We start from the raw sequence: 16,677 nt of genomic DNA, 5'->3' as shown, positions 1-16,677 counted from the left end.
GGAGAGTTCATTATCAGACGGTTCGTCACTATACTAGGGAACATTATCAGTGAGCGTCCGGTGAAGTGTTAGTGTTTTTTCGAATTTCTATTTAAGTGTTTAGGTTTCCTTGAGTCAGTAATGTAACTTCCAGTTTTGGTGATTTCATGTCCTGTTCTTTTTCTCAGAGATTGTTAGTTGAAATCAAAATCGATGTGTTTCTTGATGGAGTTCCGATTGGAATGCCATTCGTCTAGGAATTCTCGTGTGTGTCTCTGTTTGGCTTGTCCTAGATGGAAGTGCAGACCCACTCAAAATGGTATACTTCCTCATCATATGTAAGGATACTAGTAATATTGGGTCATGATTTTTTTTTTCTGGCTAGTTGTTGATGATGTATCCAGGTGGCTAGTATTCTGCCTGTTTGTCCAATGTAGTGTTTGTTACAGTTCTTGCAAGGCTTATTCTTCCTGGAGCAGAATAGACAAAGATGTGTACTTATTACGATGCTCAAAATTATGAACAAATGTTGCAGAGTAAAACAGGATTACTCTGTTTCCACTAGTTGACATTATAGCATCAGTAATGTCTAATTTCAAGATTTTCAGCAAAAGATCCAGGAATGAGATAAGGAAAAATGTCTTTATTGAGAGAGTTATTAGGTTTTGGAATGGACTGCCTGGGAGACTTGTGGATGAAGAATCAAAAGAGAATTTGATCTGTATTTGGAAATATGAATTTAACAGGCTGCAGATAGGGCTGGCAAATGGAAGGGGCTTGTGAGACATTACTGGAGCTGATGCACACACAGTGACAAATGGCCTCCTCCCGTACTTAAAGTTTTGTACTCTATCATGTATCTGATGTGATTAAAAGTCAGTATTCGATTATTTCCCATTGTAAATGCTCGCAAATACCTGATTATTTGGTGCAGCATAAGCATTTAAAATGCAAGTATTACAAGGTCAGCTTCATTATGAAGTCTAATTATTACTAAAACAAATCTGTCATTTTTTGGCACAAATCTCTTTGAAAAGGTCTGATCTATCACTCACATGATAATATATTCAGCATTTTTGTTCACTGTCCACATTTCATATTAAATGTCATTCCTTCTAAAAATTGATTTTTAATAAAAATAATGTTCACTAAAATTTGATAACACAAATCATTTATTTAGGTTAATATTCAAAGTGCATTTTGAATTATAGCCATTTCTAATTCGCTGGCAATTAGCTGAAGCTTGTACATTTCAGTGAGAAATTAAACTGATTGATTATGTAGAAAGTATAAGAACGCTAATTCTATTTGATTGTTCAATCATTTACTCACCCTGAACATGTAATCATTCAGAAGCCAACCACTTTCAAAATGTTGGAGTGACAATGCATTGTTTTGAATCCTGACATTGTGTATGTAATTCTAATCGCCAAAAGAGTTACATCCATGTTGTTTGTTCGAAATAAAATAAAATGTACATTCTTTATTGTTATGTTAGAAAATCTTGACAGGAGTTTATATTATAGGTCCATAAATATAGAATCAACTTATGTGTTTTCAGAGATTATAGTTCAGTTGAAAAATCATAGCTGACATCTTATTTTTGCCCAATTCACGAAACATAGCAAATGTCTAATTAATACATGGGTCACCCAACAGATTGTATCTGAAGAAACCAACAGCAAATGACAAGCCAAGAATCAATTTTAAAATAACTGACCTTGGCGGAGCCTGCCTGGTGTAGGACACCACACATGCTGTGCTGGCATTCAGGTGAATGTAACAATGAATAACATAACTAGAAGTTTTGGGCTAACGCCCCTCCGCAGTTTCCTGATCTCACACACACATCACTCCCTCACATATTCAACAATTAATAAGAATCCACAAGCTGGGCGAAACATAAAACACAGAACAGCACAGCACAAAGCAGGCCCTTCAACCCTTGAGGTCCTGCCTACCTTTTATCCTACTCAAAGATCAGACTAACCGACATACTCTTCATTGTACTATCATTCATGCGCCTATCCAATAGTCACTTAAATATCCCTAATGAGGTTGACTCTATTACCGCTGCTGGAAGTGTATTCCACGCACCCACCACTCTCTGTGTAAAGAACCTAACTCTGACATCCCCCCAAACCTTCTTCCTTTCACTTTAAAATTATGACAGCTCAAGATAGCCATTGTGACGAAGTCTGTGGCTATCCACTCTATCTATGCCTCTCATCATCTTGTACATGTCGATCAAGTCACCTCCCATTCTTAATTGGTCCAAGGAGAAAAGAACTAGCTCCCTAATCTTTTCTTTGTTAGACATGCCCTCCACTCCAGGCAGCATCCTGATAAATCTCCTTAGCACCCTCTCCAAAGCCTCAATATCTTTCCAATAATGAGGCGACTTGAACTGAACACAATATTCTAAATATAGTCTCACCAGAGCTTTTTAGTGCTGCAGCATAACATCGTGGCTTTTAAACTCAACTCCCAACTAATGAAAACACCATCCGTCTTAATAATCTTATCAAATTGGGTGACAGCTTTGAGCGTCCTATGATATGGACCACATGAACCCTATGTTCTTCCACGCAGCCAAAATTTCTGCCTTTAACCCTGTATTTTGCATTCAAATTCGACCTTCCAAAATGAATCACTTCACATTTATCCAGGTTGAACTCCATCTGCCATATATCAGCCCAGTTCTGCATCCCGTCAATGTCCCATTAATACCTATAACCACCCTCCACTCAATGCTTAAATCCAAAAATCTTTGTTACATCGTAAAACCTACGAACTTTCACTATATCATCCAAGTTATTCAATAAAATCACAAAGAACAGCAGTCCCAGAACCGATTTCTGCAGAGTATCACTGGTCACCAAACTCCAGGCTGAATATTTTCCATGTACTACTATCCTCTGTCTTCTACGGGCCAGACAATTCTGTATCCACACAGACAGATTTCCTTGTTTCCCTGCATCCGACGCCTCCTTACCTTCTGAATGAGCCAATCTTAGGGTAACTTCTCGACCACCTTGCCAAAATACATGTACATCATATCCACTTCTCTACCTTTATCAATGTGCTTCATCCCCTCCTGAAAGAATTCAATAAGTTGTGTGAGGCATGACTTGTTCCTCAAAAAGCCATGCTGACTATTTCTAATCAAACTTTGATTTTCCAAGTAATCATAAGTTCTGTCTTTTAGAATCCTCTCCAATACTTTTCCCAATACAGATGTAAAACTGACCGGTCTGTATTTCGCAGGATTATCCCTCTTGCCTTTTCTGAACAAGGGAATAACTTTTGCCACCGGCAATAATTCAGTGGACAGTGGGGACGGAAAGATCGTCGCGAAAGGTGCAGCAAACTCCTCCCTCACTTGCTCTGGAAACCTCGGGTGCTTCCTCTCTGCTACAGGGGACTTATCTATCATTATGTTTGTATTTCAATCAGTCTGTATTTGACCTCACTTTTTCTACTCCCTGTCCAATTAACTGATTGACTGCTTTCCATTTCAGGGCTCTATACAGTGCTGCCTTCCTGAGAAAGTACAGTTCCAAATACCCCGTGAATCATGAAATAGAAAAACATGTGAGCACACCAATGCCTTCCTGATGAATGGCTTATGCTCAAAGCTTTCACTCTCCCACTCCTCGGATGCTGCCTGGCCGGCTGCGCTTTATCAGCACCACACGTTTCGACTCGGATCTCCAGCAACTGCAGTCCTCACTATCTCCTTACTGAGGGCTGACCTCTCTGCACACTGAGCAGGAAATTAACCAGCAGGAATTCATTGTATGTGCAGATAACTGTTCAGTTCTGAAAAGATGCATTTGACACATTAACTAAAAAAGAAATTAAAATTCAATAATTGTTCATTCAGTCCTGGAGTTGCAGTTTTAGTTCATGGAAAGGAGCTTGATAACAAACAGTAAGTGACTGAAGAAATCCGAGTTTTCTAGGTGCCATATTCCAGGCTGTATGTCCTTTTCCTTAAAGCTGGGAATATTATCGGACCGACTGATGTGATAAGGGAACGAGGTGATATAGGGAAGTGAACATTTTTGCCATCACATAGATGTGTATGAGGGAGGACAGGGCTGACAACTCAATATTCTGTTGTACAGTAACTATAGGCAGCACAGAAGAGGGGTAAAGGAGAAGGTGGTGTTGCATTGTTAGTTATGGAGTCAAGGACAGCAGTAAGGACGGATGATATCTTGGAAAGGTTTTCAAATGACGCTTTGTGGGTTGTGGTTTGGATCAAAACAATGACAGGTATATATTATAGACCCCCAGATAAAAGAAAATGCAGGAACGGATATATAACCAATTCACTTAGGTGTGTAAATAGGATCATTATATTCAGAAAGTTCAATTCCAAAGATTCATTAGGGCAGTGATTTTTTAAGAGGGGAAAGCTGCTTGACATTTCTTCCAGCGGGCTGCTTATATCAACATGTAGCACATCCAACAATGGGCGGTGCAGTGCTGGGCCTCATGGTGGGGAATGAAGCTAATCAGATGTTGCAGGTAGGATTGGGAGGGCATGGCAGGCCCAGTGACCATTTTTAGCTTGATAAGGAAAAGACTAATAGGAAAAAAGTTTGAAACATAAAAATAATTTCGATGAGGGAGGCAGATTTTATCAAAAAAGACAGGACCTGGCCATAGTGGCGTTACTCGTGAGTGAAACTGTAACAGAACAGCGTGGGGGCTATAGGGATCACATGCTCAAAAAAGGAATGGCGAAGGGAGTAGGCAAGGAGTGCTGGAATCCCCTGTGGCCATTCCACTCGAAAACATGTATGCCATTTTGCATTCTGATTTTGTGTGTATTGGCCGATGGGGGATGGGTGTTAGAAATAACCGTTCAGGGGAAAGCAGTAGTAGCCAGGTTGGTTGCACTATGACTGGCTCTGGGGAGCAGCAGGAAAGGATAAAGGTAAACAGGGTCTTATGAATAGAAGATTCGACTATTAGGGGGACAGATCAGATATTCTGCGGCCTTAAACGGGAATCCAGGATGGTGCGTTGCCTCTCAGGTGTCAGGATCCAGGATGTCTCTGAATGGCTGCTGCATATTCTCAAGGAGAAGGGTGAGCAGCCAGAAGTCAATTTGTGTAATGGCACAAATAACCCATGTAGACATAGGAATGTGGTTCTACAGAATGATTACTGAGATCTGGGACAAAAGTTAAAAATAGGACCTCGACAGTGGTAATCTCCTGATTACTTCCAGTGTCATGAACTAATGAAGGTACGAATAGGAGGATATGGCCGATAAATATGTGACTAAAGAATTGGTGCAGCGGGATGGATTCATATATTTTGATTATTGGGAGCTTTTCTGTGACAGACTTGACCTGTTCAAGAGGGACTGGTAGCACATGCGCTCGAAGGGGGACCAATATCTTTGCAGCCAGTTTGGCTAGTCCTACAAGGGAGTGTTTAAACGAGATTGGCAGGAGGTGGTATCCTCAAGAGAAGAAAGGCAAGTGCTAGGCTAGAAGGAGATACAGCAATCGTAAATAGTACGTTAAGGAGACGTATCAGGTTGGAACACGTTAGGGAACAAGGAATTCATTTATTTCAATGCAAAAGGGCTGACAGGTAATGCTCATGAATTCAGGGTGTGGATAGGTGATCGGCGCTGAATAGTCTAGCTATTACTGAAACATGGCTGAGGGAGAGATTGGACTGACAGCTTAATGTACCAGAGTTAAATGCATTAAGAGGGACAGTTATGGTGGTAAGATGGGAGGGCAGTTACATTTCTGATTAAGTGGAGTATCACAGCAGTGAGGAGAAAGTGAGGTCTGCAGATGCTGGAGATCAGAGCTGGAAATGTGTTGCTGGAAAAGCGCAGCAGGTCAGGCAGCATCCAGGGAACAGGAGAATCGACGTTTCGGGCATAAGCCTGAAGAAGGGCTTATGCCCGAAACGTCGATTCTCCTCCTCCTATCACAGCAGTGATCAGAGATGAAATAACTGATGGATCATCCAGTGATGTTTTGTGGGTGGAATTAAGACATAAAAAGGGGATGGTGATATTTTTGGGGTTGTACTATAGGCCCCAGAATAGGCAACAGAAATTACAGGAACACATATATGTAGAGAGATTGGGGAGACTTGGAGGAACATTCGGGTTGTCATAATAGGAAAGATGTGGATTATTTGGAGAGGGTTCAGAGGAGGTTACCAGGATGCTGCCTGGACTGGAGGGCTTATCTTATGAAGAGAGGATGACTGAGCTCGGACTTCTATCATTGGAGAAAAGGAGGAGGAGAGGGGACCTAATTGAGGTATACAAGATCATGAGAGGCATAGATAGAGTCGATAAGCAGAGTCTATTTCCCAGGGCAGAAATGGCTTACACGAGGGTTCATAGTTTTAAGCTGGTTGGAGGAAAGTATAGAGGGGATGTCAGAGGTGGCTTCTTAACACAGAGAGTTGTGAGAACATGGGATGCGTTGCCAGCAACAGTTGTGGAAGCAAGGTCATTGGGAACATTTAAGAGACTGTTGGGCATGCATATGGTCAAAGAAATGTGAGGGTGCATACATGAGGATCAATGGTCGGCATAACATTGTGGGCTGAAGGGCCTGTTCTGTGCTGTACTATTCTATGTTTTATAATAGGGGTTTTAATTTTCATAACGCAGACTGGAACTGGCAGAGCACTAAAGGATTTGATGACATGTAATCAATTAAGTGCGTCAGGAAAGTTTCCTCAAGCAATATATCGGGGGTCCTAATTGGGAAGGGGCAACATTTGAACTAAGAAATAGGTCTTGAGAGGTGAGTGAGGTGAGAGTAGATGTGCACTTTGGGATCAGTGACCATTGTTCTATTAATTTTAAAATAATTATGGATAGGGAAAACTTTCGTCCACAGTTTCAAGTTCTAAATTGGGACAAGTTTAATTTTTATGTACTTATATAGGAGTTTGCAGGGGTTAGTTTGAGTAGTCTGTTATAAACAAAGGACCTCGGGTAATTGGGAGTTTAATATCAATATGTTCCTGTGAGGGTGAAAGGAAAGATGATAGGAATGAGGAACCCTGGATGACAAGAGATGTTTAGGCTTTGACCAAAAAAAATGTGGAAGTGTGGCTCAGGTACAGGCAGCTGGGATCAACGGAATCCCTGAAGGTGAACAGGAGATGCAGGAGTTTACTGAAGAAGGAAATCAGGAGGGCGAAAATTGGGTATAAGATAACCTTGACTGAGAAGATCAGGGTGAATCCAAAGAGGTATTTTAAGTATGTTAAAGGAAAAACATTAACTAGAGAGTGAATAGTTCGCCTCAAAGACCAACGTGGATATGTATGTGTAGTACCATAAGAGGTTGGCAATGTCCTCAACAAATACTTCTCCACTATGTTTACGGTGGATAAAGACATGACTACTTCGGAATTTGGGGAAATTAGTGGTGATATCTTAGGAAAAGTCTATATCACATTAGAGGAGGCATTGGATGTACTAGATTGTTTGAAGTTGGATAAATCTCATGGTCCTTACCAGATATATCCAAGAACACTGCAAGTGGGTGGAGAAGAATTTGCGGCGTCCCTGGCTGATAATTCTGATCACCAGTTACCACAGGTAAGATCCCAGAAGACTGGAGGATAGCAAATGTTGTGCCCTTATTCATGATGGACTGAAAAGTAATACCTGGGAAATACAGACCAGTAAACTTAACATCTGTGGTCAGTAAATTACTTCAAAGATTCTAGGGATAAGATGCTCATGCATTGGGAAAACAGGGTTTGATTAAGAATGGTAAGCATGACTTTTTGAGTGAAAGTTCAGGCCTGACTAATTTGTTAAAGTTCTTTGATGACGTGACCAGGAAGGTTGACAAAGGCTGGCCGGTCGACGTCCAAACGTGTGGTGTTGGAAAAGCACAGCAGGTCAGGCAGCATTCCAGAGTAGGAGAATCCACGTTTTGGGCATAATCCCATCATCAGGAATGTCCAAGCCTTCGATACTCGTGCTTCTCGGATGCTGTCTGACCAGCTGGGCTTTTCCAGTGCCACACTTTTCAACTCTGATCTCCAGCATCTGCAGTGCTCACTTTCTCCAAGGGTAGATCTGTTCTATATGGACGTAAGTTACATCAGAACAGAATTTGGCGTTTCAGCTCCTGGACCATGATATTCAGTTACAGGAGGACACCAATCAGCCGCCCCCGAATTGATAGAACTAGATCCAGTTTAAATCATGCAGCATCTGTATCAGTCCATTCAGCTACTTGAAATCAGAAACACAGGAAATGGAAGAGGCAACAAAGTGACTGGATTATGGGGTTGATTGTAATAATACAGTCTATATAGCCTGTAAAGCCTGCCCTTCCCTTCAGTAAAGTCAGGGCTGATCTCCCTTGGCCGCAATTTCTCTTTTATTCCCAATTCGTTGTAGCCAACAACTCCCTGATGAGTCAAAGTCCATTAACACCATCCTGATCCCCCAAACATTTCAGAGATGTAGCTGTCTGGGATAGAGAGGCCCCTCCAGTCACTACCCTCTGAGAGAAGGAAACAGTCCCCATACATTTATCTTGGCCTTTGACGTGAATAACAAATAGGAACATAGCGTCAGAGTGACTGGCCCAGACATAACAGCAGGACATATCTGAACAAGGTGTCAAGGAGACTGAATAAAATTGTACCTAATTGGAATCAGTTGTAAATTCCCAAGTGGTTGGGCCATTCAGGACACCATGTGGCTGGTGCAGATATTTTCACTCAGTCCCTGGATATCTCTGTGGGCCATTCACTGGGTAGCTTCCTTGAACAAACATCTTCAGCTGCTTCAGCAACGTCTTACCCTCCATCATTCCATCAGAAGTGAGGGTTCTCAGAAAAGATCGCATAAAGCATCAAAACCTGGACAACATTCAAGCTCATGCTGTTAACGTGCAGGTCAAATTCATGTAACAGCACTTCTGGACCCTGAACCTTTCCACAGGACTAAAACGGAGGAGATCATTCAGCATCTCAAGCTGTTTTCACAGAAATATGAGAACGCCATTCAGCCCATCGAAGCTATTGGATAAGAAAGGCACAGCCCATTCTCTCTCTCTTACCTATTGCACAAGAACAGATTTTTAAAAAAAAAAACTACAAATGATGGAATGTAGGTGGCTGGAAGAACAAAACAAGCCAGGCAGCATCAGGAGAAGAGGTCCACACTTGGGTTGATCAGAGGAATGGAAGGAGGAGGGTTTGGGAAGGGAGTCGGGAATTGGAAAGGAGGTTACTAGAAATTGGAGAACTCACTGTTTAGTCCCCCGGGCAGTAGGCTACACTAGTAGAGTGTGAAGTGTTGTTTATCCAATTTGTGCTTTGGTTCGTTGTGGCAATGGAGGAGGTCAAGGATGACAATGTCGGAGAGGGAGTGGGAGGGGGAATTGAAATAAGCCATGACTGAGAGGTCATATCAGCCCTTACAGGCTCGAATGAGATGCTCAGAAAAATATTCCCCTTACTTTACATGTAGTCTCCCGATATAGAGAAGACCACATCAGGAGTGCCACATACAGTAAACAAGGTTGGATCGCATCAACCTGGCACATCTTCCACAAGGACCGATTCCTTCATCAATTTTGGTTCGTGCCACACTCCCCACCAAATCCACCAACCCCACTGGCAACTGACTCTACAGATGACAAAAATGCATCACCTGCTGGCACACCACCTCCCTCACCTCATCCAAGGCCCCAAACAGTCCTTCCACATGAAACAGAGGTCACCTGCCTCTCCTTCAAACTAGTTTACTGTATCAGGTGCTCCTGATGTGGTCTATTCTACATCGGGGAGAGCAACTTAAACTAGAGGCACATTTCACCGAGCATCACAGCAGGGCCCAAAGGGGTCGACCTGAGCTCCCAGTCACCACTCATTTCATTTCCCCTTCCCAATCCCTTTCCAACATGACCATCCTTGGCCTCTTCTGTTGCCACAGTGAGTCAGACAGTAAACTGGAGGAACGACCTCTTACCTTCCGCCTGGTTACTCTATAGCCTGGGGGACTCAACATTGGGTTCTCCAATTTGAAATAACCTTCTCAGCCATGGCCCTACTCCCTTTCCACCCCCGCCTCCTCCCTTACATTCCACCAAATGACACTGCCTTCCAGCTCCCAACCGGATTCATCCTTCCCATCGACCACCAGGTTGCACCCACCACTTGTGTCTACCTATCCTCTACCTCACCATCGTGCTGCTCCCCCCATGTCAACCACTCCCTCCCCTCTTTATCTGCAGCTCTCCCTACCCACACGTGCAGTCCTGAACAACAGTTATACCTGAAATGTTGACTTTTCCACTTCCTGATGCTGCCTGGCTTGCTGTTTCTTCCAGCCTCCTGTTTGTCTATTGTTACACAGGAAGATAAGGAATCTAGTCAGCTCAACACGCTGGTTAGCAGCTACCACGGGTCCCCCAATAATGAAGCTCCTCCCTGGAACGAGAAAGAGGACATTCAGCCCCTCGAGACACTGACACACGAACAGAAGAGGCCATTCTGCTCCTCCAAAATGTTACACTGAAATAGTAGTATGTCATTGATACTGCAACACGACAAACCAATGAAGCAGAGACTGCACAGACAGACTGCTCCATGTTGTGTCTCCTGGCTCCATTGCTAATGTTTCACGCGTGTTACATTAATGTGGTTTTCTGGTGGTAAGGAGGCACAGCGGATGGTTTGTGCCACGTCTCAAGGAGGCATTTTCCATTTCCGAGAAAACAGGCTCGTCTTCTGCATGGCGGTCAGAAGCTTTTGAGAATGGCCAACCCTGTGAGAGTGTGGCTGCTGACATGGTTGTGAACAACATGATGCTTAGTGTAGGGTCTCACTCCAACTGAACATACAGACGTGAGAGTTTGTTCGGAACCTGGAGCTCTCACTCAACTAATATGGTTGCTCCACAAAGACATGTAAACCGTTTAGCGCAAACTGGTCCATTCCGACGAAAATGTCAATCCATGCAAACTTCATTTCCCTGCAATTGGCCCATATCCTTCTAAACCTTTCTTATCACATGTTTGTCCGAATGTGAAAACATATACTGTGGAAAACACGTCATATTTCACGATATCGATGTTTTGTTTTGTAAATAATGAACGTTGATCTATAACGCTCAAGTTTTCTTGCAATCACTTTTTATTCTTTTGTCGCATTACAAATTAAAAACTCATTTCCTTCACAATCTCCTCATGGTAAATTCACCGCAGGGATTAGTCTTGTGTAACACCTTTAATCTGTCTCATTGTGGCAAGCAGATCATTCCTCATAAAGGAGAGAAAATCTGTTCACAGCGCCCCAACTTCTGTCTCAATATCACTCTATAACTTCAGTAAGGTCTTCACTCTTATACATCCATCATTTTGCAATGAAGGACACTATAAATTTACTGTGCTGATGACTTACTGTTCCGTATGAATTCTGTCAGTGGCTCATGACCAAGGACATCCAGCTCCGTTTCACTAACAGCATTTCCCATCATCTCGCTTTTTCATAAATACAAAATGAAAAGGATGGTATGTTTTGCCAAATCCTTTGGTTGCCTTGCAAAGCGCTTTGCTTTAAGCACAGCCGCGCCAACAGCAACACCACTATTGCCATTGGAGCTGGTTGAAGATGCTGAGGAGGCGATGGCCTGGCTGTATTATCTCTGGAATATTAACACAGGGACCCAGGTGATGACCCAGACCCCGGAATCGAATCTCACCACGGTAAATGTTGGAATTTGCATTCAATAAAATATCAGGAATTTAGAATCAAATGAATCAATGAAACAATTGTGTTTGTCCTACCTGGCACACTCATGCCCTCAAGGGAAGAAAATCTACCATCTTCACCTGCTCGGGCTAACATGTGTCTCCAGATCCACAGCACAGTGGTTAACACATAGTTGCAGTTTGAAATAGCCAAGCCAGCCATTCAGTTATGTCCCTCACTCCAAATTCTCAAAGAAATGAAACCGGGCGGACCTCAGCACTGACTACTTACAGCCCACAGACAGTAGTGGGTCAGGAAGGCAGCTCACCAACACATTTTCAAGGACAATGAGGAAAGGGAATTAAACACCGAGCCAGCATCCTATTAATGAATAAAAGAAGATCGCACTCAGGAAAGAAAGACAAAGGGACATAACTCACTTCAAACCGAAACTTTGATGTATACCTTACATGGGGATGAATTTCACCAATATGGGAACAGGAGAAAAATAAATAAGATTGATCTGGATTTTTATTTCCATTCCAGCTGATCATCATTAATCCCTCTGTTTGTTTCTTTCTCTCGATCTCTCTCTTTCTCTATCAATTCAACTCATTCCTTCTCCCCTTCACAAAAGACATCCCTGTAACCAACATCAAACACTCTATTTCCCAGCTACGTACAGTTCTGATGTATGGCGATTGGACTCGAAATGTCACTTCTAATTGTTTCTCGACCTGAGGCTGCCAAATCTGTTCAGTTTCTCTGGCACTTCCTTGTTCATTTTGTTTCTGCTCTCTAGCATCATTCTTTGTTTTTTTTTTCAACCTTTTCTGTTGTTATTATATGGGATGTCTGCACCACTGGCAAGGGCAGCATGTGTTGACCTCACTAAATGCTTTTTACTGTGAGGCCATTCCTTAAGGCAGTGGGTCTGACGTCAGCCTTAATCCAGACCCGATAATAATGCTAGATTTCTTTACTAAAGGACAACAGTGAAACTAAGAAACGTATTGGCGAAGTGCTGGTGTGATTATGTTAGTAAAATTCGCCATTCTTTCCAGTTCCTGGCATTTGAATTTAAGTTCTGTCATCATCTGAGATAGGATTTGAAACAGTGTCTCTAATGTAGTAACCTGGGCGCCTGACGTACGTGTCCAAGGTATAGATATCGATTTAGTTATCACCCGCACTGACGTCCAGATGGGGTCTGGGGATATCATTAAGTTGGTAGTGGATAGCTATGGTGATGGAGAGAATAACAAGACATAATTCAATTCAGGGCAAATAAGTACTTTGGGATTGTGAAGAGTGTTGTTCTCAGATGTTTGTGAGGGCGGAGGTGTGTGCAGTTCTGAAATTTGTGGAGAATGAATGGATTTGCATTTGAAACTGAAGACAATAATTTCTGTCTTTACTAAATATAGAGAACAGAAATAGCACTGAAGTTCACCATGGCTTTTGGGATCAATAAATCGATAGAGATGAGGAGACTTACCAGGAACACCGATAATAGCGAGTATGGGATAGTAACCCGCCTGGATAATCAACAGTACACCGTATATCCGATATGGTAATAGGTTCCAATACCAGGAAACATAGAAAAGACCCCAGGATAAACTCTTGTCCATTGTTGCAGCATTCCAGTCTACTTTTCTTAGATTCTGAACGATTGGTGCGACATTCCAGACTAATGCTCTCAGATTCTGATCCATTGTTGGAACATTCCAGTCTATGATTCTCAGACTCTGATCTCTCCTCTCCCTGTCTCTGCAACAGGTGATCCCTGTTAGTGTTGGAGGTGATGCATCAGCAGCTATAATGGGATAAAGCATTGCAAGAAGCCATTTGCAAGTTAAAAAGGAAAACCTTCCAGTGGCACAATTAGGATCCATGGAGACTGGTATCAGTCACAGTCACTGAACAAACAGATCCAATTAACTCGTTTCAGTATGCTACTTCAGTTCACAATAACAATTGGATTGAATTTAATGTTGAAATCGCTGGCTAACGGTCACATCTCCCAGCAGCAATTACTGTCGTGAAGTAAGTTGTGAGAGACAATGATGGATGTTTCTTATCGCAGGCTCGATGCTTATGCTGTGTTGTCCATTTGCAATACTATAACCGTCGATACGCTCCACCATGAGCAACCACAAAACAAAAACAATCCCAGATGTTGTTACCATGCTGATTTCTCCTCGACTAGAACAGGAGACAAGCAACAGATTCTCAGTGGGCATATTTGCCCTGACCATACACAGGAAGTGCGGATCTGTCTGGACATTCCTCTCGTTGCTCTAGTAAGACAATGTTAATCTTCAACACACAATACGATTGAGCACTGTTTCATGTAAACTTACTCACACCTTAATAACTTTATTGGCTTCAAAGCAGTAAGATTTACATTTTTCGAATTCAATCCAACATTTAGATAGCGAGTGGCAGGTATTAGTGTCTCTTATTTCGTGTGTTGATTTGGTGAGTAAAGAGATCTTCAGATAGCAATGGTTCTTGCAGGAACCAAGGTTGCTTTGGACGTGGATACAGTGACCTTGCAGGTTTTACAAAATGCACGTAAGTCCAAGCAGCGAGAATTAGTAGACGAAAGGAGTTAAAGCTACCTCCTAATGTGAGGAAAGATGAGATGATTGCAGCAGTAGCTCAGCATTCCAATTTGCTGCAAAGACCATCATGATCTGTGAAGATGACTAAACTTCAATCGCAAATGAAACAGCTTGAGTTAGAAGCAGAAATAAAGTAGTTTGAGCTGCGACTAAAATCAGAAGAGGAAGAAAGAGAACGAATAGGTTTAGCAGAGAAAAGAGAAAAAACAACAATTAGCTTTAGCAGGAGAGAAAGGAAAAGGGAGAGCATTTGAGCTTCAGAGATGGACACTCAGAGAAAGTGGCTAAACAATTTCAGTGGCCAGTGACCATGTGGGTTTTGTTGACCCAAACAAAACATGTAGATAGAGCTAGTGAGGTATTCGCAACACTATTAGAGGAGGGTTGTGGGGAGTATGAAGAGGGCATATGTGCAAATGAGCTTGTGCCAGAAGCCTACAGACAACGTTTCAGCAATCTAAAGAGGGTTCCAGGTCAAACACATATTGAGTTAGAAAGGAACAAACAAAGTAATTTTGATAGATGGATAAGAGCTTTAAAAAGAGAGCAAACCTACGATGCTCTTCGAAAAACAATTAATTTGGAGGAGTTCAAAAATTCACTGCCTGACATAGTGCAAACTCATTTGGAAGAGCAGAGAGTTAAAACAGCAAGACTGGCAGTTGAAGTGGCTAATGATTATGACTAGTGATTAATGATTATAAAACTTGTTTTGGCTTCCAGAATCAATTTCAGTCTATGATGAATAGAAATTTGGTCAAAGGGAAAGGGAAAGGTAGATATTGGTGAAGATCACAACGATAACTTTCCTCAGGGTAAAATGGAAATACTTAAAGGAGACAAAGAAGTTAAAAAGCTCTGGTGCTTTCATTGCAACAAATTAGGACACATGAAATCACTGTGTTGGTGGGTTCAGAAAAAAAAACACAGACGCAGGAAAACGGGATAAGCCTGGTGACAGAAAGCACAGTGGAAGCTAGAAAGCTGCATTAGACAGTACAAACTGATTGGAGGTTTGTTAAGGAGGAAGTGCCAGATCTGCTTCGAAAATATTCCTGCAAAGGGAAAGTTTATTCACACAGGGCAGGTAAAGAGGATGCAACATTAAGGAATACCGTGTCCTCTCAGTCAATGCTGCTGAAAGATGAGGAGGTATGTACTCCTGAAGAACTATTTCCAGAAAATGTAATGCTAAAGGGAATTCATCTTGAAACAAAAAGTGCAACATTTTGGAAAGCGAGTATAACTTGTCCAGAAAAGTGTGGAGCAATTGTGGTAGGGGTATTGGACAAACTCTCAGCTCCAGGAATACAATTTGTCCTTGCGGAAAGTATAGCTGATTCACCAGTAGGAGCACTGCCTACTCTGATTGAAAAGCCAGTGGAGACACAGGCAACTGAAGCAATGCAGTTGTCGTATCCTTATTGTGGAGTTTTAAGGTCCAAATGTTACCAGTTGAAACAGGCAATATCAAAAATGTAAAGATAAGGAAGCTTAAGTGGAATTGACAGAGACTTTGTTCCATCAGATAGTTGCGACAAAACAGGAGTAAGTAGGTGATCATGGAAATATTTTGAGTTCAGCTAATCTAATTGAGTCACAGCAGAATGATAAAAGATTAAACCAGTTGTATTAGAAAGCATAAACGTTAGGAATTTTGAATGTATCCCTGAGTATCATTACCTTAAAAATGATGTCCAGATAAGGAAATGGAGACAATCACATAGTCAAGGAGATGAGAAATGGGAAGAGATTCATCAAATCAATTTGCCAATGGGGTATAGAAAGGAGGTGATGCGAATCGTACATAAGCTACCAACTAGAAGTCATTTAGGAGTGAAGAAAACAGAGGCTGACATACAGAGACATTTTACTGGCCTGAACTGCAACAGAATGTAGTTGAATTTTACCAGACGTGTCATACATGCCAGGGAATTGGAAAAACACAAGCGATAATAAAGCCTGCACCTTTCTCAACCCTTCTGGCATTTGAGGAACCTTTTAAAAGAGTCTTAATTGATGGGGTGGGTCTCCGAACACACAAAAAAAGTCGGCACCAGTGTTTGTAAACAATAATGGATGCATCGACTAGATTTCCAGAGGCTACCCCAAGATGCAATATCACAGCTAAAAGAATTGCAGAGGAATTACTCCTTTTTAAAATAGATATGGACCACCAATAGAGCTACAGTGAGATCAAGCGTTCAAACTTCACATGTAAATTATTCACGATAATGTCTTCGGGACAAAGCAATTCAAATCTACTGCGTACCATCCAAAATTGCAGGGAGCGCGAGAAAGGTAACATTAAACATGATAGACCATGTTGAGGGCTTATGAT

General features: G+C 42.0%; 1 protein-coding gene across 1 annotated transcript in view; it reads right to left on the bottom strand.

The window, feature by feature from the left end:
• The window catches only part of LOC148137397 (putative G protein-coupled receptor 139), a 51,092-nt gene that overhangs the window by 14,705 nt on the left and 19,710 nt on the right, over positions 1 to 16,677 (bottom strand). The window contains exon 4 of the mRNA XM_087983000.1: positions 13,208 to 13,525. Within this exon, the coding sequence (XP_087839126.1) occupies positions 13,208 to 13,525 (318 nt within the window). The remainder of the gene's footprint in view (positions 1 to 13,207; positions 13,526 to 16,677) is intronic.

The sequence above is a fragment of the Chiloscyllium plagiosum genome, unplaced genomic scaffold (genome assembly GCF_037043375.1).
Source record: "Chiloscyllium plagiosum isolate Xiang-an unplaced genomic scaffold, Cpla_swu_hap1 HiC_scaffold_44, whole genome shotgun sequence".
NCBI classification, from domain to species: domain Eukaryota; kingdom Metazoa; phylum Chordata; class Chondrichthyes; order Orectolobiformes; family Hemiscylliidae; genus Chiloscyllium; species Chiloscyllium plagiosum.
This window is presented reverse-complemented; position numbering and strand designations above follow the sequence as displayed.